Source organism: Harmonia axyridis, chromosome 4 (assembly GCF_914767665.1).
Source record: "Harmonia axyridis chromosome 4, icHarAxyr1.1, whole genome shotgun sequence".
NCBI classification, from domain to species: domain Eukaryota; kingdom Metazoa; phylum Arthropoda; class Insecta; order Coleoptera; family Coccinellidae; genus Harmonia; species Harmonia axyridis.
Window position 1 is genome coordinate 30770506 of NC_059504.1, and position 25802 is coordinate 30796307.

Here is a 25802-nt window from a genome sequence, read left to right on the forward strand (position 1 = left end):
AAATCCCATTTCTGGGTGAAAATTTGTATGAGAATCAAATCCGTTAATTTCTCCGATAATTTATAAGTCTTCAAGGCAGCGATATTTGTCTTGATTTGCGTAATAAAATCTCTTAACGCGTGTTCATTACTTTTCGTCAAGGAGGGAACATTCAATAGTTTACGAATATAAGAGTTGACAATAAGATATGGATTATCATATCTGTCTTTCAAAGTGTTAATAGCTATGTTGAAATTCAAACCTACAACTTCCAAGTTTTCAATAAGTTGTAACGGTTCTTTTGATAATGCTGATTTTAAGTACATCAACCGTTGGATGTCAGACAACCTTTCGTTGTCTGTTATGAGGGCGTTGAATAGTTCGAAGAAACTCGGCCATTGTTTAATATCACCCGAGAAGTTAGGAATCGAAATTTCCGGTAACTTTATGCTAGAATGAGTAGTGGGCTTATTAGGTTTTTCACTTGGCGAGTTTTTGAACTGATTCATAGTTCTCGTTGCCATAGATATAACCTTGAAATACTTAGTTTCTACAATATCTCTGTCCTCTTCATATGAGGCAGAGTCAATTAACTCCAACTGAGTTTGAACATGTTCATAGTCTTTGAAGATTTGCTCTAATTGAAATTTACGAGCACTACATTCCTCTCTATCTTTATTATTATCTTGGCCGAACCAATTGGCCATTCTAGTTAGTTTACTCTTAAGTATGGTTCTTTGTTTAATCAAATTATCGATATTAGACATTTTGAACAAAAGAAATAATTAAGGAAATATATAAAATAAATAAAAATTATATATAAACTAAATAAATATTCTAAAATTGACTTATCACTCTCCAAAACTGCTTGCACTGGAACCAAAATGGATTCTGGACAGGAACGATACGTCGTAGACAGCGACCTCTTGTTGCGAAATAATTCACCACACTTTGCGCATGCGTTAATAAAGTTAACCTCTAAGTTAACCAATATGTCTGCTTCAGGCACGTGGGTGATACTTCAATTGTGGAAGTTGATAATTTCTTCAGGGAACATTGTAAAATATTAGCATTTGCGGATGATACCATGTTATATATTACGGGAGAGAATAGTGATCATATGGTTAATATTATGAATGAAGATCTAGAAATAATAAATGACTGGATGGGAGATAATAGACTGATAGTGAATTCAAATAAATCGCAATATATGTTTTTTGGTAGCGAAATTAGATTAAAGGAAATTAATAAAGAAAATATAAAAGTGTCAATAAACAAAAATATATTGAAAGAAGCAACATCAATTAAATACTTGGGAGTAAAAATGGATCAAAATTTGAATTTTAAATTACATGAGTATATTGCGGGGAAGATGGCACAAAAAATTCAGTTCATAAATAGAATTAGTGACAAAATAGATATAAAGACTAGATCGTTGTTATTTAGGGCAATAGTTTTACCTCATTTGGACTTTTGCGCATCATTATTTTTAAACTTGAAATCGAATAGCATAGATAAGCTGCAGAAAATATTGAATCGTGGTATGAGAATGGCCTTGAGGTGTAATAGAAGAACTCCAATTAGGTTGATGTTAGAAGCGTTGAATTTGATGAATGTAAGACAAAGGATTAAATTCAGAACATTAGAAATGATTTATAAGATTGAACATAAAATGCTGCCAAACCATTTATCTGAAAATATTAAGTATATATCTGAAGTGCATGAGTATAATACAAGAAATAGAAATAACTTTTATGAAGATTCTTTTCGTACCTGTTCGGCATCAGGGTCAACACTTGTAAAAGGATTAACTCTATATAATGAATTGCCAAATGAAATAAAAAATTGTGATAATTATAGGAATTTTAGAAAATTATTGATTTCTTATTATTAAGGAGCTAATAAAGGATATTATTATTATTATTATTATTATTCTCCAATTTATATACGGCTCCAAGGATCAAATTTATATCCGGCTCGAAGGACCAAATTATGTAGATATTAGCTAGTTATCGAGAACTATGAATCAGTTCCAGGCACTTATCCAATAACAATTTACCGACTAGGGTACTAATGAAGATGACCGACTGAAGGGTCTTTTCTAACCACGTGGCGACTAGGCCAATATTTAACTAACTTGAAATGTGCAAGCTGAACACTGTGTCTCAAGGGGCGAGAGCAACGAAGAACTATATTAAACTGTACTTGACTTGTACTTACTAGACTGTGTGTTGAATATTACTGAACTGACTTGAGCTCGAATTAATTGGAGTGACGGTTCGATCTCTTACCCCACCTCGACCTTTTTGTCGAACCATCGAAAAGGGTCAAGAACATAGAAGTGCTACAGATAAAACGGACATAGTTAAATTATCATTATAGCCAGCCGTCATTATAAGGACGACTGCGCGCAGCACACAAATAAAGTGCGCGGAATTATCTATAACTAACTTCAGGGGTGAATCTTTGGACAATGGCGGCGTTGAGTTCTACGAACCTTGATCAAAACTTAACAGATTGATTGATTCGGCTCGAAGGACCATGAACGTGTGTATCTATATATATATATATATATATATATATATATATATATATATATATATATATATATATATATATATATATATATATATATATATATATATATTGTTATGGATCATATATATTCAAGTTGTTATTATGTTGTTGTTGATTTGATTTAAATTGATTCGATCCAATAACTAAATTTGATACTATATCTTTTATAATTTTGCGCCGACTCTATATATCTCAGGAGGGTTCATTCAAATTCAATTATATATTTTTTTTAATTTAATTAATATTTTCAAAATTCACTAACTATAAAAAATTCTTATCTAATAACTAAATTTATATTAATCTAATCTTATATTTACGTATTTAAATCTTCATCGACCTCATCAGTGTTCTATGTTATGGTATGGTATCGTCTTCTATGCTCCTAACCTCGAATGGATTATAACCTTAATTCGTATTAATTCAGTTGCATTGTTTTGAATCCATTTTCCATTTAATATTGCTTCAACTTGCTTGAATCCAGGGAAATTTCTTCTTGAAATTGATTAAATAATTTTCCACTTCTTCTCACAATGATTTTCAGGTACGTATTTAACAATTTTAATATCTTGCAAATTTTCGTAAATAAATTCTTTCGTTTATCAATTATTTCAGGTAAATTTCTTGAGTCAGGTGACGTGCTCTCAACAATGGTTTTTTACTGACTGATTAGCTGTCATTCGGCTGGGCTTTATATAGATTTTCAATTTTTTCTTGAAATCAAGATTGCCTTGGATGTCAAAAAATTTTCCAAATATGATGCTTTCGCAATTTTCTCTTTTGAGGTAAGTTTTCTCTCTTCAATCTTGATCTAGTTAATTTCTTCATTTAATTCCCCATCTTTTGGTACCACATATGTTGCATTCGGTCGATTCGAAGTTACAAAATTTTCAAATATTCTATATACAATTTTGAAATTTTTCTAATATTCACTTTCTTTGGCCTAATATTCAAAGATTTCTATCTATAACTCCTAAAATTTACTACATATTTTTAAATTATACTATAATCTAAAGAAATATATACATTTTTGTATGTTTGAGACATTAATTACTTTGGAATCCCTGATTTATCATTCGATATCCTATCCCTATCCATTTTTTACAATTTTATTAGGAATTTCAGCTAATATTACATTTTTGAGATTGCATCTAGATGTAATTCACTAGATCACAAGCTATTTCATGAAAATTAACATAGGACATATAAAATAAATGATTATTTTTAATCATTTTGAATGAAAATTGAATATTCAGTCTTTTGACTCTTTTAACATTATTTACATGATATATAAATGGTTCCTGATACTTGAGTTGAATATCTTTTGTTGATTTTATCAAATTGAACTTGAATTTTATTAATATTTTCATTTTGTTTCAGATCCTGAGATGTTTTGAATGAATATTGATATAGTACTTGAGAAATATTGGATTTATGCTACTTTTATAATGTGCAAATGAATGGAATAAATGAATAAAGTTACTCTACTTTTCTTTAAAATTATTGGATCATATCAAGTTAAATTTTATTATCTATTTGATGAATTTGCTGTAGTTTCCGAAAGATAGAGTCTGGTAATGTATTCTCATTGATTTTATAAGTTGATAATACCATTCCATAACAATATATATATAAATGAATCCCTTTTTCCCTTGGTCACGGCATCACGCGTGAATGGCTGGACCGATTTCACTAATTCTTTTTTTGTTGTATTTGTAATTATTAGGAGAAGGTTCTTAAGTACCTAAGAAAAAAATACGAAAGTTGCATAATTCACGTAGTTGACATTGAAACAGAGAAACGTAGTTTACAATGTTTATAGGCTCTTTGCAAATACATCGGTCAGAGCCGCCTCGGTGGCGTGGTCGACAGAGACCTCGACTGCGGCAATGAAAGTCCGGGTTCGAATCTCAGTGAGGGCATGTATGTTTAGTGGTTGTTCAAGTCTTTGAGAAAAAATAAAAATTGGTTGTTGACATTAGGATGATTGCGAGTGTGAATTATATGTTATACATGTGGGAAAATTAGGATAAATCCAACAAATTTGTGACTGGGTACATAACCAAAGGTTGAGCCCAACAAGCGAAAAGGATGAATATCGGTCAGAGTTGATCTGTGGTAGCGCATGGATGTTTTGTGGTCGTTCAAGTCTTTGAGAAAAAATAAAAATTGTATGTTGACATAAGGATGAATGCGAGTGTGAATTATATGTAATACATGTGGGAAAATTAGGAGAAATCCAACAAATTTGTGACTGGGTACATAAGCAAAGGTTGAGCCCAACGGAGTTGATCTGTGGTAGCGCATGGATGTTTAGTGGTTGTTCAAGTCTTTGAGAAGAAATTAAAATTGTATGTTGACATAAGGATGAATGCGAGTGTGAATTATATGTAATACATGTGGGAAAATTAGGAGAAATCCAAAAAAGGTTTCCGCACGTTTAGTATAGAAAATGGCTTTCCGTTAATTTGGCTTAATTTTTGATATGTTGTGATTCTTGATAAACTGATCAGAAGTGTCTATAGCCACAAAGCTCAAAAATGGACAGTTTTCGAGATATGGAGCTTTGAAAATGGATTTTTTGCAATTTTCGGGGTTTTTGCTCATCAATCGGGGATCTGTCATTTCTGGTTGGGATGGAATTTGGTTGTTCGGCGGCCAGAACCCGACTGAGAAATGATCATCCTTGGTTATATTAGGCACCGCCATCGATAATTTTTTATACACTGCTCCACATTGGCTATGAAATGAGATACAAAATCCAAGATCTTCCATACATCTTTTCATGCCACAAGATGACGCCACAATAATTCACATGAGACATATTGTGAGATTTTTTTAAGAGAGACCATAATAACTGAATTCTCATATATCTGATGTCCAATAATATCAAATATGTTAGCCGAAATGTTCATAACCAGGCATCGCGAGCTGTAATGGGGGAAAATGGGAAAATCATAATCATATCCTAGGGAAAACAATTGTGATCACTATTGATGTCATTAACATATTATATGTGATTTGTATCTCACAAATCTCGACAATCTAACAATGGGGTGCCAAGACATTTTCCTCAGAATGTCTCGAAATTGATGATAGCATCTCACAGACAAACGAATCCGTGAAAATGTCTGCAGTTTTGATGCACGGTAGAATATAGAAGTCCGAGTGTTGGAAGCTAACTATGAATGGAACTTCCGATATTAACCCACCAATTCTTGAAAATATTTTTTTTTTTCTATGAACTTTTTGAACTTCACACATACGAATGAATACTATCTAATAATATGATCGTTGGCAAAATGAATGAGTAGATCAATCAATTACAATATAATTATGAGAGTAACATTCATAATTATAATAACAATAGTGATAATAAACAAAAAACTTTTAAAATTATATTAGAATAACAGATTGACTGGTATCTAATTTTCCAGGAGAAAATCCACGGTTTCAAAATTTTGAGAAGTACGCAAATTCTCCTGATTTCACGTGTTTTCCTCATATATTTTTGAGCTTTTGAGCGCAGAGTATCAGAAACGTGGAATTTGCATGGTAGGTTCTGTTCTTCAATGCCTCGGTTAAGTTTGTAATGGCTAAAATACGAATAGGGCTGCGTAAATATAGCCGATAGAAATTTTGTGCACCTGTTATTTAAAGAACTGCAAAACAAGAAAATTTGTTTGTCGAATTTGGTGTTTATAGCAACGTTAAAACTGAATAAGATTCGATCAGAATATCGAAAACAAAATGAGGAACTCACTCATATTAAATCAGGAGCTTTGCACCCTTGGAGACTACATATGAGACTATATACAGTTATGTGGTCTTCACGTTTGCAATTGGCACACGCATGAACGATTAAATGCTTCTTACTTCACATCAGCGTTTTCCTAGCTTGCAACTTATGTTTTTACTTTATAGTAGTTACACTCACAAGTAGGAAGGCCATAATATTAAAATAATTATAAACCATTTCCTCAGCATGACATCGTTAATAGCATTAGTCAGCCAAATCTTCACTTTTGTCCAGAAACTGCCTATCTTATTTTTTTCTTGTTTTCCTATGATTGAAAAAATTTACTTACACATTTTGAGGTGACAATGGTTCACCCATTAGTGAAAAAATTTTTCTCCTTTTAAATGCCATCAAATCAAAATAATTGTGTTGATATTTTCCTCGCGAAATATCTATAGATTCATAAACTTTTTCCAAGTACAATCTCTCTTGTTCAATATCCACAGTTTCGAATAGTACCAATTCTAAATCATTCAACTTTTCTGTAATAGAGGTTTTCGATGCGTTATCAAGCCACGACCTTTGTTGTAAAGTGTTTGTAAACTCTCTCTTCAGATTTTCGAACATTTCCTTTATAATTTCATTTTTTTTCTGTACAATTTCTGCTTCAGCAATGACTTTATGGAGGTAATTGACAATATCAGGCATGAGTTCTTTGGTTTGGTCTCTACAATATTTTTCACGACTATGTCTGTGAGAAGATATAACAGTGGACTCGAATAAGTTATCTCCTAATAAAGTCAAAAATGCATTGTTTAATTTCCTGGAAAATTAAATTTATGACGGCACGGTTCGAAGAATGATTTTTCAAGATGTTCCAAACAACAGTGTCTAACTTACCTATTTTCTGCGGAAGAAATTCTTCTGAAAATTGATTCCAAATTTTCCTCATCGTATAAATGTATGATTGTTTCCCTATTTATAGTTTTGTTAGTAAGTATTGCAAAAAGTATTTCCCAGTCAATCTTTGGAAAATCTTCCTGCAATTGTCCAACTGATTTCTCAATGAATTGATACTTGATATAACTTTCTTCCAAATTGGACGTTGTTGGTATATCCTGGAAATAATGAAGTGAATTATTTTTAGAACAATAATTAAATTCTGAGTAATTTTCCAAAATGGCTTTCATTTTCATATTGAGATGTTTGGTTTTTGCAAAGGAAAATGAGGAAAGTTTTGTAAAATTGTCAAGCTTTCATTCCCATAACACTAGGAATAAGAAAATATTGTCAATTCCCAAACATAAGACATCAAAATTTGAAATGTCACCTAAGTACCAGTGTATTAAGTTATTTAACCATCTACCTAGTAACATTAAGTCGCTCAATTTATTTAAATTTAAGAAAGTTGTTAAGTCTTTACTTCTAAAGAAGTGTTTTCAAAGTGTTAATGAGTACTATAATGATAGCTTAGAAAATGTCTGAATTCTTATTATTTTTGCATTTGTGACTTGTCCTATACATACCTTGTTTGTCTAAAAGGATCAATAAACTATTATTATTAACAAACAAAAAAAAGTTAACAAAAGAATCATTATATTATCATTATAGATTTCACCTCTTCGTTGTTCAACTATTTTTTTCAGTTTCAGATTTACTCGAGAAACTATTGATATAATGATTTCTATCTCGCCTTGAATTTTGTATATTTTGAATTCAAACGTAGTCAGTTTTTCCACGAATCATAACATACTGAAGTTCAATTCTGAAAATAAATCAAAAGATGTATAACACAACTTGAGTCATCTTTGGGTGTAGTTGAGAACTTACGCTTCGAGTATTGATTATAGTTGATTCACCATTCGCGCCATCTGGTTGTATGATTTACGAATTCACGAATCAATACCGGGATCAGTAGTTTTATTTCTATTCGAAATAGATAATTCGAAGAGATTCATATTGTCGAACTTATAATTACGAAAACCCTACCTATTCGTCACCAAGGCATTCTACATTACACCCATAGTCAGAAATTGCAAAAGCAGATGGCGCCACAAATTTAAATAATAAATTTTCCATTGAGAATTTTTTTAACAACTAAATAAACGAATGAAAATGACTATTTTCAATACATAAACAAATACATAATGTATAGATTTAAATATCAGACTTCTAATTCAACTGTCGGCGAAGTAGTTCTTAGATTCCTTGACATCCGGTCCGGTTTCATGGTCTTTTTTCGTGGGGTCCACCCGGCTGGGCAAACTTCACCAATGCTATTACCTATCATGATTGTAAATAATCCTAATGTTTCAAGTCTAAGGGGATTCAATGGAGTACAAATATGTTTCAAAGTAAAATTCATGCATTTTCAGAAACTTGTTGAACGAAATTTAATATTTAAATTTCTTCATCCATTCCAACGGTTTTAATATTTGAAATTATTGGTATTCTATTCAATAATAACCAAGTGTCGTATCAGGGAGCAAAATTTGAAGTAAAATCTTGTGTTATGCAGGTTTGAAAAAATATATGATTCTAAAACAAATGTGATACGAAATTTTATGAAAGGTGTTAGAATCAACATTTTGAGCGCTTGTTCACGCTGTATAATTCCATCTCAATGTCTGTAACTTATGAGTTCTTGTCGGAAATGGTTTCAAACAATGAAGTTCACTTCACTGATGTATTATCCGTCATCAAATTCGATTCTGTTTGTCCGGCTGTATAACTATAAGGTTCGACTCATTGACGTCCTCAAATCCTCGAATTCAATCACTTTTGATGAGATGAATATTTCAAAACATCAGTTCTTCTGAACGTTAACAACTTTGGAAAAAAGCCTTATTTGAAATTTTTTTAGATGTCACACAAATTTTCTGGGAAGAATATGGAAATAATTAAGTACATTGAAGCAATGTATAATTTAAGTAGTCTGATTATTACTACAAAAAACTGATTGTTATATTTGAAAACCAAAGTTGGTATCATTTCCGGTGGAGCCAGAAGTCGAACGAATCTATTTTTCAAGTAATATCTCCCAACAAAATTTGAATATAAAATTGAAAGTGTTTGAATTGAGTTTTTCTTCGAAATATTCTGGCCATTTGGTTGAGCAATAATCTTTTGAGCTTGAATGTGGATAAGACTAGATATGTTGCATTTTCTATCCTATCAAGTGATCAGCCAGATTTAAAAATACATGAATCCACCTGCACTCGCAATTCATTGTGTCAGTGTAATTCTATGGAGAAGACTTCCACTGTTAAGTATTTGGGCCTGATAATTGACCAGCATTTGAGATGGGACAGCCAGGCGGAGTTTGTTTTGAAGAGGATAAGACTCTTAATGTATAGGTTTTATACTCTCAGAGATATCCTTTCTCGCGATAATTTACTTCTGGTATATAAGTCGCTAGCAGAATCTATAATTAGATATTGCACTATCGTATGGGGGGGCGCTTTTCGTAACAGTTTGTATCACTTACAAGTGGCCCAAAACACCTTGATCAGGATTGTTTCAAGAAGGGATAGGCGATTTCCGACTCTTCAGTTGTACTCGGAAACCGGGCTGTTTAGTTTGAGATGTTTGTATACGTATCATTGTCTTGTGTGGATGTTTTCAAATAGAAAAAATTATATCACAGCTCCTCCAACAGTAAAAACTAGATTTGCCGAAAGTTCACAGCTTATATTACCGCTTTTTCATAAAAGCCATACACAAAGGTTTGTGTTTTTCCATGGGCCAAAATTATATAATCTACTCCCAATTCGATTAAAAAATATCAGTAGGATCGAATAATTCAAGAGAGAAATTAAGGAATATATAGGCGAGTATGGTTCTGATTTTGATATCTACTAGATGAAGTCGTGGTGTGTATGCATTTGCCGTTGAACATGTTATTTTCACCTTCTCCTCCTCATCGCTGTTCATGATCCCGTTTACTATGTTTTTGGGTGCACTAAGGATAGGGCTGCCATACGTCCCGGTACACCGGGATATGTCCCGGTTTGGACCATTGAGTCCCCGTGTCCCGGTCAGTTATTAAATTGTCCCGGTCAGTAATTTGTCCGTTATGAGATTCATATTTCCTTATATAGAGTAGGTGAGACAAAATTTGTATCCATGGAATCTCAACGGATTCCAGTAATCATCAAGCTGAAAAGCTGTTTCCGTTGCTCAAACATTGTTTTTCAGAAACGGAAGTATTGAAAATAAAATGATTAAAATTAGACACATGGCCAAATGAATCGTCTTATACAATTACTTTATTTATTTTGAATCCTTAGAGGACCTTTATATTTCCATATAAAATATTTCCGGATAACACAAATGGGTACTTACTTTGAAGTGAAATGAAGGCGAGTTTTTTTTAATTAGAAGAGATTGTTTTCAAAGACATTTTTCGATATTTTCTGTAAGGGTCGAACGATGAAATATTTTTATGAGTATGCAGAAATAACTTACAGCAATGTACTTTCTCATTCTAGAATTCGATGTCTTTCACTACTTCTAGCTATTGAACGCTTGCTGAAGCTTTGGGTGCAATTGAAAAAAAAATTCTTAGCTGAAAAGGCCTCAAAAGTTGTAACTGATTTTTTTTTACTTTTTATTAGAACTTAATACTCTATTTCTACACAGTCAAGCATTTCTAGTTGGCAAACTGATTGACAGGTTTGAAAAATCATTAATTACTATTATTAAAGTAAAAATCAATTGAGAGGATATTAAGAAAGTGTTGAATGAAAGATTACTAAATAAATATTTTGGGTACCAAATAAATCAAGTCTATAACAAACTAAAGAATGATGGCATGATGAATACAACGCAATAAGTTGAATTTGACAGTGAAGCCAGAGATTTTTCACAACACCCGATATTTCGAATATGGTGGACTCGGCCAATGACTAAATTCGATATATTTGCATGAATGATTTTGAACGATGTTCCTTCATGAAATCTAGAAGAAGAAACTGATGCATATTTGAATGGGAAAGATTTCACGCTTGAAGATTCCGTTAATGAAAAATTTATGTACGTACCTAGGTATTTGAATTCTTAGCAATATATTTTCGCAATTCTGGAACACAATGTTCATGTGGAACGGGTGTTTTCTTTTCTATGAGATCTTGACAGTGGTTTAATAACGAAATGCATCATACGCAGTAAGCACAGTGGAGAGCATAATTTGAATTATTTATAATTATAAAATGACATTCGTAGATTTTTATAATTATGTAAGAAAAAAATTAATTGGAAAGGCCAAAACTTTGAAAAATATAAATGGATTAAGAAAAATGGCACCAAGGATCAAGCCTAAAAAAAGGGTACCTACCTACTTCTTTATTGTTGCGACTTTATGTTGTTTTTATTACAAGTTGTTATTATTTTGTTTTTGCTCTTTATAAATTATTTCAGTGAATATGTCTGAATAAATTACTCTTATTTTGTTGGGGAATGTGTTAAAATTCAACTACCAAGCGCAAAAAAGTCAATAATCCTAGAAACCCCGGATTATTATGAATGAAGACGAGGTTATAATTTTTGTGTGGTATTTTAACCTATTTCTGTACCATTTGTCCCGGTCGATGTTCCAACATTTATGGCAGCCCTAACTAAGGAGTACTATTTGTTTTTTGCACAGGTCTGTACTATTATTTTCACTCCATAACAGACGGGTAAGAAGGACACAAAACAGGCATTGCCTAGGTGATTCTCCCCTGTCCATGGAAATTTTAATCTAATTTAGTTTATTATAATTATAAAATTTTGTACAGACTATTGGTTGAGAATATATTTGATTTGATTTGATTTGAAAAGAAACGGTCTTCGCGAATAACCCTGTATACTTTCTAAAACACTTTGAATACCTACCTTGTAGTAACCCAATTTAAATATGTTTATACTTACATCTAATTGCGATAATATTTCCATTTCTATGAAAACTCTTATACTTCTGACCCTGGCAGTGATCTCACTGTCTGACCTGTTTGTGAAAAAGTCTAATTCCAGTATTGAATTGGTTATGGAGTCTAAATAGTCACTGTAATTCTTTTGACACAGCTCAAAAGATTGGTAGATAACTGTGATATTAATTTTTTTCTCTTGAGATTCATCCACCTTTCTTGAATATTCTTTTAAACATTTCCTCTTAGTTTCAGAAAGAGTCGACCAATGACCTAGATGGAGTGATGTTTGATCAGGAAGCATCAACTGGAACAAATTTTGAATTCAGAGTTCAACATATTAAACTTTGGAAATAACGACAAACAAACGGAAACAAAATACCATATGTCCTCATAATGCATATTTCCCAACTACTAGACAAAATTATTTATTGCCTCACAAATATTGTATTTGGTAGAGTAGATTACCTTTGCTCCTGATCTGGGTAAAGTTCGAAAGATCATTACTCGAACGAAATATCAAAAATATTCCATAGAACAAGCGTAATTACACGAATAGATACCTTTAGATAAAGGGAATAAATATAATTTGAGGAATGATGTACTGTAGTATCGGAACAATAGAATAAGGATATATTTCGATAACTAAGTAAAATAAGATAATATACATTACAAGGAACAATTTAATGTACTATTGAAAGGATAGATCAGGAGCATGAAATGAGAGTAAATGAGATATAAGTATTTTCATGGGAATAACATATCTGGAATCAGCATAGTACAATTTAATGTTACATTCTAATAATGAGAGCACATATCCAGGGTGTCCGGAAAAATGTGGGAAATATCTCGGATTCAGATAAAACGTAGAAAAATTAGATGACAAGTTTTCATTATTTTTTTTCATGTGGCCCTCCCTACGGATATACGGCCTCCTAAATGACGTGACTGGAATTCTATTTCAGTGGAATCAATTTAAAAGTAGGCACTAAATATAATTTGAAGAAAATCTGATATGATGAACAGCAGTAAGGTCCTCTGAAAATACTGCCCTTAAATTAAAATTAGCTCTTTTAGTTTAGCAGGGGCGGACTAGGTTGTTCATTTTAATGCTTATATTTTCAACACCCTGTATGATAAGGAGTGAAAAACAACAAATTTAGATAGCTTGAACATTAAGCTAAAAAAAAGTTACTCTTGTTTATCGTAAACAAAGGAATTAATTGTTTTATTCCTATTGAAAAGATCCATAAATCTTTTTTTTTGTCGGCAACAAAGTGGATACGAAAGTTATTCAAGGAACAAAAAAGTTACAGTTGATGTTATTGAATCCGACAAAATTACAAAGATTTTTAACTAGTTTTGGCAGAGAAAGGCACGTTATAGTTTATAGTTATGAAGGGATTACTAAAAGAGCTCATTTAAATTTGAGCGTACTATTTCAAGAGGTTTGAGTAGTTTGAAATTTATACCACTAAAATGGATTTTCAATTTCATTCAGGAGGCCGTCACTCCGTAGGGAGGGCCGCCAGGAAAGAATTTACGTTAAAAAAAAATAACAATAATATACTATCGCCAAAAATAGCTTCTATTCGCATTTTTAAACATATTATTTTACAAAGATGTGATGCGTTCAATGCTTGTGCCTCGGTGGATTTCGTCGCCAATGTTTTCGAGTCCTATAAAAGACGAAACTTGCTGTCATTCGCCAATTTCCGGAACTCTAAGAATGAAATACTGTCAGAGCAGTGCCAAAGCATTGTGCTTAGTGCTTTCGAAAGCACTTGAAGCCTTTTTGTGCTCCCGAGCACTTTTTGAAATCAGTGCTTAGTGCTTAGTAATTGAAGCACTTTCACAAAAGGCTTAGTGCTTAGTTACGGATTGCTAAGCACTAAGCACTAACGAATTTTTGTCATAACACAAATATGCGCCGACGCTTTGGTAGCCTTTAATCGTTTTACATAATCTGATTAGTCTTTGATCGTCTTGAAATTCAATACATTAACAAACATCTGACGCTGGCACTTCTGTGTGAATTTAATGCACAGATCAGTTTTATTAGGTACCTTGAAACATAAAAATAAATGAATAAATACGTATTATGTTTATATTCATTTAATTCTTTAGAAAATTCATTTGTTTAGAAAAAGGAGAATATGAAATTGGATTTCGAATCATTATTATCAAGATTTTTAAATTTTACATTTCATAACAAATCTTTAAGGTAACCATTTTCTTATTTTTCAACAGGGACGACATGTTTCTAATCGAAAAATGTCAATAAGAATTTTAATATTTGCATGATTGAGAAAAGTCTATTAGAGTTCGATCAATACAGCGTAGTAAGTCAGAATGTAAACTATACATTTTTCGGGAATTATATAATACTTGGTGACAATTCCTTCATTTAAATCCTATCCTTACTTTTTATGCTTGCGTTTTATTAAACGAAGAAATATAATACCTATATTCTACCTTTCAGTTTGTTATGAACTTCATTTTCATATTTTAATGGAGTTATTTTGATTTCTTGAAATAACAGATTTTTGAACATTTTGCGATTCTAAACATAAAATATTTGATTATATATGAATAATAGATGTCTTGCTAGTATTTTTATTGAAATATATTTCATTAAATAAAGTACGAAAATAGTTCTGTGAAGTGTTTCCCTAGAAAAAATATTAATCTGATATTTTTTTACAGTGTTTGACCTGATATTATTTCAAACAACCATCGTTTGAAATTTTTGAAATTCGAAATTGCACATTAAATTCATATATTGATGTGATTCTACGTTCAGGATTACAAAAATAAGAATGATTCAGATATAATATATTGATGAATATAATGATAAATTTTCCAATTTCTCTATCACATTTATTTCTCCGAATAATTTCCATTTTGAGAAATTTCTATCTTCAATTCAGTATAGGTAAAAATATTTCAACTGCATTTCAGATGTAAATACGGCTGTCCGCTCTTACTGTTGCCCGTCGACACGTTTGATGTTATTACCCCTGTTTGTTATTGGTGAACCCGAGTGCACAAATTCTTCTATAATTTTTTCCATCTGATGAATGAAGTTTCTCCCAGATGCGAAACAGGTTTATTTCATTCGGGCTTGTATTTTTAGAATCCCGAAATATAGATACATACAAACAAAATTCCCGAGTGAATTTTTTTGCACTTATCTCATGAAACATCATAAGACGTCGAAAATTTATTTATCGTTTATACCAACCCCTTAACATTATCTAACTCTGTTATTCGGGTCTACAGATGTATTCAGTTACTGAAGGCAATAAAAATAGACAATTATGAAATTAATTCTTTAAAAAAATCAGGCCTGTTTCCGATCCTGATAAGGCACGTCTGCAAAATGTATTTTATTTTATTTTGCTAACACAAAAATTATTATGCATTGTTGGAGAATCATAGGAATGAAACGATGGCTTATTTCTTATGAATTGAAATGAGACAGGCTGTTTCACCATTGGCGGCGCGATGGCGATGCTCTTTACGATGAAGGGCTGAAATTTTCAAATTTTCACAGTATCATTAGGCTCCATTAGATCTACATTGATTAATTGTTTCGAATTACATAACGTGTCTAAACGATGTGTAAATGAAATGCAATGTGCAAATGTGAATTTCCAGATTAAATGGAATAAATTAACCCAGGATTTAATATGAATCAAACTTTTCTTTTAAATATTCTGATTTTTCATAAAGGGAACAGGCTTTGGAAGAAATGACGTTTTCAAAATGAATGGATTCCTATAGATGATATTATGAATTGAATTTCAGACAAATGGAGGCTAGTACTTACTCTTTGATAATCATTGGAAAATCTACTGAGACAATTCATTGATGACTCATTCAAACGTTATTATCAGGCTTATTCCAAATGGTATAACATGTATTGTATTTTCTTATCAGGTAGCAAATTTTAGTAGTAGCAAATCTGAAAAGTTGTCTACTGAATGAGAAAATGAATTTTAGGGTATACCAGTTGAAATAGTCCAATATTAACTTTTGAATGCGTCATCAATGAATTTTATCATTCTGAACACCCAGTAGACTTCTAATTCTTTCGAAATCTCATTAAAATAAATTCATTCATTACGAAATTTCAGCGCTCAATAATTTTGTAACGACTATCTAGGTATATCTAGTTGTTCTAGGAATTTCAAGCCTCAACTTTTAATTTCGGTCTGTAAAATTTCAATATTATAGTTAAACGTATGTCCTCATTCTAATAAGGAATTGAAATATGTATAATTGTTCTTGCAGTTAAGAGAACTCTTCAAATGTTCATTAATTCTAATCTGGAAAGCTCTCCTGTCGAGAACAGATTTTACCTGTTTACTCATTCACCATCCCGGTTATTCGTTTCAGACAAATTATGTTCAAACTGTGAAGAAAATAGTTGTAAATACCAACAAATAGGTATCCTGAAGGATCTACGAAATATTAAGTATTGGGTACTTGGGTATTTGAATAAATTTATTGCAGTCATTGAAAGTAATACGGCAATTATTTAGCTCTTACAAGATTGAATTATTTAGGTCCAGTGGTAGTGGATATAACAGTCAACACTATTGTGAACAAACAGTACGCAACAGACTTGTTTGTGGTTTTTTTAAACATTGTTGATAATAGAACGACTAATAATATACATCTTTTTCGTCTCCTGTATATCCTTCATATCTAGCATAGTTTTCGAGAAAAAATTGAAGCCACTCTATTGCATATCATAGACACCATGAATAGTTTTCAGAATGAGTTGAACAAATTTTTTTCTCGTTAACGAAGCTTGATATCAAGATAATACAGGAGACCGAAAAGTTTCATTTTTAGTTATTCAATCTGAAAAATAAGGAACAACAGAAAAATATATAGGTTATAAATAACTAAGTACCGTTTCTTTTGAAACTTCTTCGCTCGTCATATCTCGGAAACGGAGCAAATCCGGACGGTTCGTAGACCATTTTTTTTGACCATACGAATCAATATCTGAAGCTTCATACCAGTGTGACCAGATTTAATAAAAATCAACTTTTTTAGTAGATGTTTCTCATTTTCATGAAATTTTTTGTAGGGAGAAATCAGTTGGGAGATTTTGGTAGATTTTATAAGTTTTAGAAATCTCACCGAGACGGTTGGGAATTGGGATACCTAGATTGTTTCGATGAATCAATTCATTGTTCATCGAGGTTCTACGCGGTTCTAGAAGAACGTACATAAACATAATAAAATCATAAAACTTCTTTGGTGGCTGTGGGTTGAGAATAACCACGAAATGTGATGAAATTTCCGAAGGGTACCTCATTTAAAACAGATGGTGTAACGAGTGGTATAAAATATTTAGTTGAAAAAATACCATTATCTCACTCACATCAGGTATTCTACTATTGAGCGGAAAAAAATGTGTAACTAGAATTTCATTGACAAATTAAAGTGACTGAATATTTCAGATTTATAGATATTCATTTCACATTATAGAATCGTTTATTTATGAACTTTATTTAATATATAATGTTAACGTATCTTTTTAGTCTCAATCAATAAAGTTATTTAGATTCATTTTGTTATAAGAGACTATGGGAGCATATGTTCAATTGTTGAAAGAAAAACAAAAAAAAACCATCGAAAAATTTTAAAAATTTTGATTCGAATTGATTAATTCTAATTCTGAAAGTTACGACTGAAATCAAATATAATTATTAAAATGATTTTTGTTACTTGAAATCGTTTTTATAAACTTGAACTTTATTTATCATGTATGTATATCATTAAATAAAAAGATCTTCGAAAAATTTCCGCGAAACCTATTCTCTTAAATATCTTTCAGATTCAATTTCGAAACGTATTTTGTATATAGTGCCTCGAACACTGATGTTCAAATAATTTTGTATTTGGTTATATTTCGTTGGGTATTTTGTACATCATTGTCAGTGATTGCATGATTTTGGCAATATTATTAGATAGTTTGGAAAAGAACTTTCATGGAAATGAGTAATTTCTGAAAAAGAAACACAAATCGGTAAAATCTTTTTTGGTCGGACAAAAACTCTTATTTATCCACTTATGTGATCGTTGGTTCTTCGTTTTATACTATAGTTGAAAATAATGAAGTATTTGTTCGAACAAAATACATACGGCAGCACGTATAAAGGTCGTGAAAAATAAAATCTCAAAATTTTATTAGTTTAGTATCGCGTTGGCCAATAGTCGATGAAAAAACAATACTATTATTCACAGAGTTGGGTAAACGACAGTGAAAATTCAAATAATAAGATTAATCCGTATAAGGGCCAATAAATTGATACGCAAAAAAGTTCCATTAGGATTCTTCCATGATGAAATTCATATTTTCATTCAAATCCTCATTGCTCTAATATTTACCCAAAAAAAATTCCAGTAGGCACTTGAAAAACCATGAGAGAAACGATTTTTACGACAATTAAATATAAGGTAGTTTTCAGAAAGATGTTGGTAGATTTTCGTGGCAAATTTAGTAGATTTTCCATATTCCACTCTGGTCACGCTGCTTCATGCCGTATTGAGAAATCAAATATTATTCAATTCGTTCATAATTTGAGGTAGTTTGATGGTTCAGAATTAATTTTCATTCAGGTTGACTATCTTCCTCACCAGATGTTAATATTTTGGGATAAATATTTTCTCCGAATACTGCATGTTTGTTTAAAAACAAATTTATCTTGGAAATATGCATTTAACCGTCCAGCGGGCGCGCCCTTTTAGTTTCCATGAGCGGGCGCTTGTCGTAAATTTTGCGTCATCCAGTGAATTATGTTTTCTTCATAAACATGTTCGGGAATTATTGTGGTCATATGAAAAATGAAATTCAACATCACTTTGGAAGAAATAAAGTTTTATTCAATAAACAAAAACTCATCCAGAACATAAAAATCATGAATTTCATAACAATTCATTTAAAGAGTTAATTTTCAGAATCTACTACATGACGATTGACCGAACCTACCCTAGCTGGGTACATCACACTGCATTTAGGTAGCAACAACCCCAAGAAGATTTATCACTTGAACGGCCCAATAAAATCTTGCTCAACTCACGCTGACATGGAAGTTTCAATCGATTCTGATTTGCTGTGGAGGTCACATATACTACAGGTAACTAACGAAGCCAAAAAGTCCCTCTACCTCATTCAGAAATGCTTCAACCGGTATCATTACTACACATTAGCATCGCTCTACAAGACCTATATACGCCGCATATTGTAGTTCGCCGGTCCAGTTTGGCATCCCAAATTCGCCCATGACTTTGTGCTAAGATAAAAGATTCAACTTAAAAATGTTCACTCACGGTACAGCAGATTATGCCGATATTATATTTTTTTAAGGTTAATGAAATGAGAATACCTATACTGAGAATTAATTTAGAAGTGTATTTGAGCTTGTTTCTGAATTACTTTTTTGTTATTAATAAATCATATCAATAAATATAAATGGAATTTTTGAAGCGATTTATTTCCTTAAATAATTTAAAAGTTTCACGATTGTACTTTTCTTTTCACCTAACACGAATATGAAGGAAGAATCGAGAAATATCACAGTTCCTTCATTACAGCCACCCAAATTTCTCCTTCGATTCTCTAAGATAATTGAAAATAACTGGTTCGGCTATGAGAGCTAGCATTTTGAAATGGGGCTATCAAAACATTCCAGATGATAATAAAAATTCATCACAAAGAATTTCACTGGTATATTAACAACCAACAAATCAGAGAAGAAATGAAAATTGAAACTACTGAGGAAATAGTTAACAAACGAATAAAGAAAACAATAAAGACTCTAAAAGAGCATGAGAATAGGGAATTAAGAAAAATAATATAAAAACCTATAAGAAAGAAAGCCAAGAGGATATACCTCTTCAAAGAACGAAGTAGAAGAAAAAAGTGACATAAGAAGGGATCAAAGTCTCCCAAATGAGCAAAAGTAGAATATTGGAGAAATTATACTAGAGGTGTAGGGCAATAAATTTCAGGCTTGTGTCAGCGAAGTAGGTTCTATGATGTGTCTTACAGAGGCGGGTCCAGGCGATGTCTGAGGGGGGCCATAGAAAGTCACGGCTCATATCGATTAGCAAAATATCGGCATCTTTTGTTGGTACCTACTGAGCCGAGTATTTTTTTGTGGAAAGATGTATTTCAGTAACTCATTTCATATGCAGTTTCCAAAATTTTTGTAGTACAAAAACAAGTTCAAACAATTTCATGAATATATGTAGATTCATTTCATGAGAAAACTCGGGCACAAGAGTATGAGGTATAGAAAAAAAATCATTATATTTCTATGGAAATCAAGTCTTCAGGTACCACAGTTAGAATTATCCGATTTAGGTCATATATGCGCCGTTTTGTTCTACAACTTGTTGCCATTTTGAAGGTTTGTGTATGTCTCTCGCATAGAAGCCCTCGTCGATATTGGTAAATAATTGAGAGTCGATTTTCACAAGCCTCTTTTGAAACTCTAGACTATATAAGTCTAAGGACAGCAAGAGATGGTAATTACTTGGGGTCAGGTCCGGACTATGAGGTGGATGTATAAAAACCTCTGGCGAGTCACTATCGATGTATGTGGCCTTACGTCGTCCCCATGGAACACAATTCCTCTCCTATTGGTCGCTTCTGGGCGATTGCTTCCTTCAGATGGTCCAAATGTTGACAGTACAGTCAACATTTGTGCCTTACAGGTATCTTATGTAAATAATTCCCTGCGAATTCCATCAAACACACAGCAAAACCTTCCTGACCGTTTCCGACGGCTCACCGCTTTTTTACCTCAACCGTTTTCGCTTGACGTTGTCGTAAGTCAGCCACTTTTCATCACCAGCCACCAACTGTTTCAAAAATGGGGTGATTTTGTTGCGATTCAGCAGCGATTCGCAGGTGGAAATTCAGTTCAAGTGGTTTTTTGCGGTAACTTGTGTGCTGTCATACATCTAGCTTCTTCTTGAGACCAGCCTTATGCAAATGGTTCCAAACGGCTTTTTGTCCAATCTTCAACTCTTGAGCAATGGAAACAGGATTCGACAATGTCCATGATTTAGTCGATATTTTCGACAATTGGTCTTCAGTGCGTGATGCATCTCTGACATAGAGATTACCGAAACGGAATAAAAATTGCGCGTGATAGGCTATTACAGTATCAAGACCATAAACACTATTTATATTTTCAGCCGCTTGGATTGCATTTTCGCCTTCATCGAAGAAAAACTCAAATCTAACATATCTTTTCTTTATTTTAGTGTCCATCTTTAACGCGCGCTCAAACTAAACTGAGTAAACTCACAAAACTGTTGCAAAAGATTATGTAGTAGTTACGAAATCTTATCTTTTTAACGCCATTTAATGGACCCCGATCAGACTTAAAAAACGCGAAATGCAGATAACTAAAACTATGTATTGGAAAAAAAAAATATTTTTGCATACTTTTCGGTAATTCAGGATACACTTTTATATTCCTAAGGTTCACGTCCATGGCCCTTATGCCCCTCCCTGGGTCCCATAAATTGGTCATGTACCTAATGGACAAGTGATACGTTACAAGTATCAATCCATGAATATCCCTCAATATATTTCAAATTCACTCAGCTGATGATAAATTCCACGTACACAACTGGTTTTTTGTAAATTAAAAAAAAGACTGCAATTTTTAAGTAGCAAAAAATGTTTACGATCTTCTTCTCCTGATTCAATCATTGACTCCATGCTATACTATCTATTTTTGAACCAAAAAAGTTAAAACAAACAGCTCCTTCTGGGTGTTGCAGTTTCTTTGTCAGTTAGTATATATATAATATTATTAAAAATGGCGTCAGGTGGTGAAGTTGAGTATGAGACGGGTCCTCCTGATAATTCGGAAAATGGTGCAAATTATAAATGTTGCGTTAAGAAAAAGTTGTCAAATTGCGTGTGTGTGAACTGTTATTCACTTTTTCATGCAAGTTGTGCTAAAAGGCAGCCAAATTTGAGAATACTGGACGATCATAAAGTGCAGTGTTGTGAAAGGTCTGACATTGTCATGTCCGCGGAAAACAGAGAAATGTAAAATATTGAGATTAAATATCTTAAGGAATTAGTAAAGGAAACACAAGACAAAAACGGAGTACTGAGAATGAATAATGAATTATTAATAGAGAAAGTGAGGTTATTGAAAGAAAAAATTAAAGACTTAACAAAAAAAGTTGAAAACAAGTCTAGTTATGCTAACGTGATAAGCAGAGCACAGAAAACACAGACAGGAACTACTATAGAAGAAATGTCAAAATTGTCAAACAAGTCGCGAGGAACTACTGTCGAAGAAATGTCAAAGACGTCAAACAAGTCGACAAGTATAAACAAAAACAAACATTTAAGTTTAATTTCACAAGATCTGAAGTGGTGATCCAAAATTAAATTTCACTATAGATTGGTGGTGTAGGATCAGAGAAACAGGAAAATGATACTCTGTTAGTTCGCCGACGTTTCGGAAAAATTTATTTCCATCCTCAGGGCTCTACAAAATTTACGGAAAACATCATTTGCAACATTGATGAAGGTGTTTACAAAATAAAGGAAAGATGAGCATTACTAAAAGTTATTGACTAGAAAATATCACAGAAAGGATGGTCTGGTATAATTTATATATACAAAGAAGCATTATAAAATTTAAAACATTTTTAGTTTAAAATAAGAGTAAAAATAAAAAGTAATATAACACATATAGGTATAAACAAAGTACTTACAAGCTAGACAAATGTATCTTCCCAAAATCATCTTATTAAAATCTAAATCAATTCTCCAATATTTTACGTGTAAAGAAATCATAAAATGTATATTAAAAACCGGGGACAAACAATGCGACCGATGCATAGATAGTATGTCGACAGACGGAGGTGAAATCAAAGGAACAGCGGACTCGAAACAATTAGGGTAAAAAACTTAGACGTATGTATGTGATGCGCTGAAGTAATGAAGTCGATAGGGGCTAGAAATCTTTATTTTGTTCTATTATTATTCCGTACTTGGGTATTTGTTTTTAATAAGGAAAAATAGAATCGGCTAAGTTGTATGTCAGCTCTAGAATTTACTGAGTCATGGATACTTATTTGTAACATCTCAAAAATTAGCCGATTGCTCAAGTATGGCTCCCTATTTAATATTTTGACGTCTTCGAAATTAAAGTTGTGACTTTCATTCAGGCAATGTTCGGCCAAGGCTGTTTTAGGGTTGGAGATCGGCAAACGGACAGACCTAATATGTTCCTGTATTCTGGATTTCAGATATCGGCTCGTCTGGCCTATGTAGACGCGAGAACAATTTAGACAGCTGATTTTATATACAACATTGGAGTTCAGAAGAGTTGGTGTCGGGTTTTTGAGAACACTGAAAAAATTCTTTCCTAAGGTATTTGAACTTTTGAAAGACACCCTGACGTTCTCCTTTTGAATAACCTTGGATAGTCTCTCTGAGAGGCCTTAGATATATATGAGTTTGTTATAATATAAAATTGTATTCGAAGGTCCCTCAGATGAAATGATCTGTGGTAGAGAGGGTTTGAGAGACTCCCCTAATATTTTGCTTATGAGATGCGCCGGATAGCTGTTGTTAAGTAAGATGGATCTGATCTTTTTCAGGTTTTTTTCATGATACCTTTTGTCAGAGAGGTTCAAGGCTCTGAACTTGAGATTCGTATGATGTTAACTTTATGTATCATGGCATGATGGGAGTGAAAACCTATATACCTGCCAGAAAAAGTAGGTTTATGATACCAATCAACGTATAAGACATTATCATCCATGCGTTCAACTCTCATGTCAAGGAAATTCAGAGCGCTTTTTGATTCTAATTCTAAAGTGAACTGTAATTTTGGGTGGAAAGAGTTGAAAGTGTCCAACACGAGTTGTTCAGTGTTAACAGGAACGGAAGTGAAAATATCATCGACATAACGTTTGAAAATTGGTACACTGAAAAGTAAGCGAGAGAGACAATAATCTTGAAGTTTTACCATTACAATGTCACAGCAAATCTGCGAAACACAATTCCCCATCCCGAAACCAAAAATTTGCCTATAAAATTGTCCGTTGAAACAGAAATAACTGCTAGTTATCAAAAAATTATATATTAATTTGAAGGTTTCAAAATCAAATGAGGGGTCAGAAACCATATTCCAATTTTCTTCAATGATTTGTATTGGAATATGGTTTCTGACCCCTCATTTGATTTTGAAACCTTCAAATTAATATATAATTTTTTGATAACTAGCAGTTATTTCTGTTTCAACGGACAATTTTATAGGCAAATTTTTGGTTTCGGGATGGGGAATTGTGTTTCGCAGATTTGCTGTGACATTGTAATGGTAAAACTTCAAGATTATTGTCTCTCTCGCTTACCTTTCAGTGTACCAATTTTCAAACGTTATGTCGATGATATTTTCACTTCCGTTCCTGTTAACACTGAACAACTCGTGTTGGACACTTTCAACTCTTTCCACCCAAAATTACAGTTCACTTTAGAATTAGAATCAAAAAGCGCTCTGAATTTCCTTGACATGAGAGTTGAACGCATGGATGATAATGCCTTATACGTTGATTGGTATCATAAACCTACTTTTTCTGGCAGGTATATAGGTTTTCACTCCCATCATGCCATGATACATAAAGTTAACATCATACGAAATCTCAAATTCAGAGCCTTGAACCTCTCTGACAAAAGTATCATGAAAAAAACCTGAAAAAGATCAGATCCATCTTACTTAACAACAGCTATCCGGCGCATCTCATAAGCAAAATATTAGCCTCTCTACCACAGATCATTTCATCTGAGGGACCTTCGAATACAATTTTATATTATAACAAACTCATATATATCAAAGGCCTCTCAGAGAGACTATCCAAGGTTATTCAAAAGGAGAACGTCAGGGTGTCTTTCAAAAGTTCAAATACCTTAGGAAAGAATTTTTTCAGTGTTGTCAAAAACCCGACACCAACTCTTCTGAACTCCAATGTTGTATATAAAATCAGCTGTCTAAATTGTTCTCGCGTCTACATAGGCCAGACGAGCCGATATCTGAAATCCAGAATACAGGAACATATTAGGTCTGTCCGTTTGCCGATCTCCAACCCTAAAACAGCCTTGGCCGAACATTGCCTGAATGAAAGTCACAACTTTAATTTTGAAGACGTCAAAATATTAAATAGGGAGCCATACTTGAGCAATCGGCTAATTTTTGAGATGTTACAAATAAGTATCCATGACTCAGTAAATTCTAGAGCTGACATACAACAACTTAGCCGATTCTATTTTTCCTTATTAAAAACAAATACCCAACTACGGAATAATAATAGAACAAAATAAAGATTTCTAGCCCCTATCGACTTCATTACTTCAGCGCATCACATACATACGTCTAAGTTTTTTACCCTAATTGTTTCGAGTCCGCTGTTCCTTTGATTTCACCTCCGTCTGTCGACATACTATCTATGCATCGGTCGCATTGTTTGTCCCCGGTTTTTAATATACATTTTATGATTTCTTTACACGTAAAATATTGGAGAATTGATTTAGATTTTAA

The 25802-nt window shown here is 32.6% G+C and overlaps 1 protein-coding gene across 3 annotated transcripts in view; it reads right to left on the bottom strand.

Annotated features, from left to right (window-relative positions):
- The window catches only part of LOC123678392 (neprilysin-2-like), a 146065-nt gene that overhangs the window by 19365 nt on the left and 100898 nt on the right, over positions 1 to 25802 (bottom strand). For 2 of the 3 annotated variants that reach the window (XM_045615396.1, XM_045615399.1), the window contains 3 exons: positions 12203 to 12505; positions 7193 to 7410; positions 6642 to 7115 (listed from right to left, as the gene is read on the bottom strand). In XM_045615396.1, coding sequence (XP_045471352.1) covers positions 6642 to 7115; positions 7193 to 7410; positions 12203 to 12505 — 995 coding nt within the window. The remainder of the gene's footprint in view (positions 1 to 6641; positions 7116 to 7192; positions 7411 to 12202; positions 12506 to 25802) is intronic. The other variant, XM_045615397.1, reaches the window with a different exon arrangement.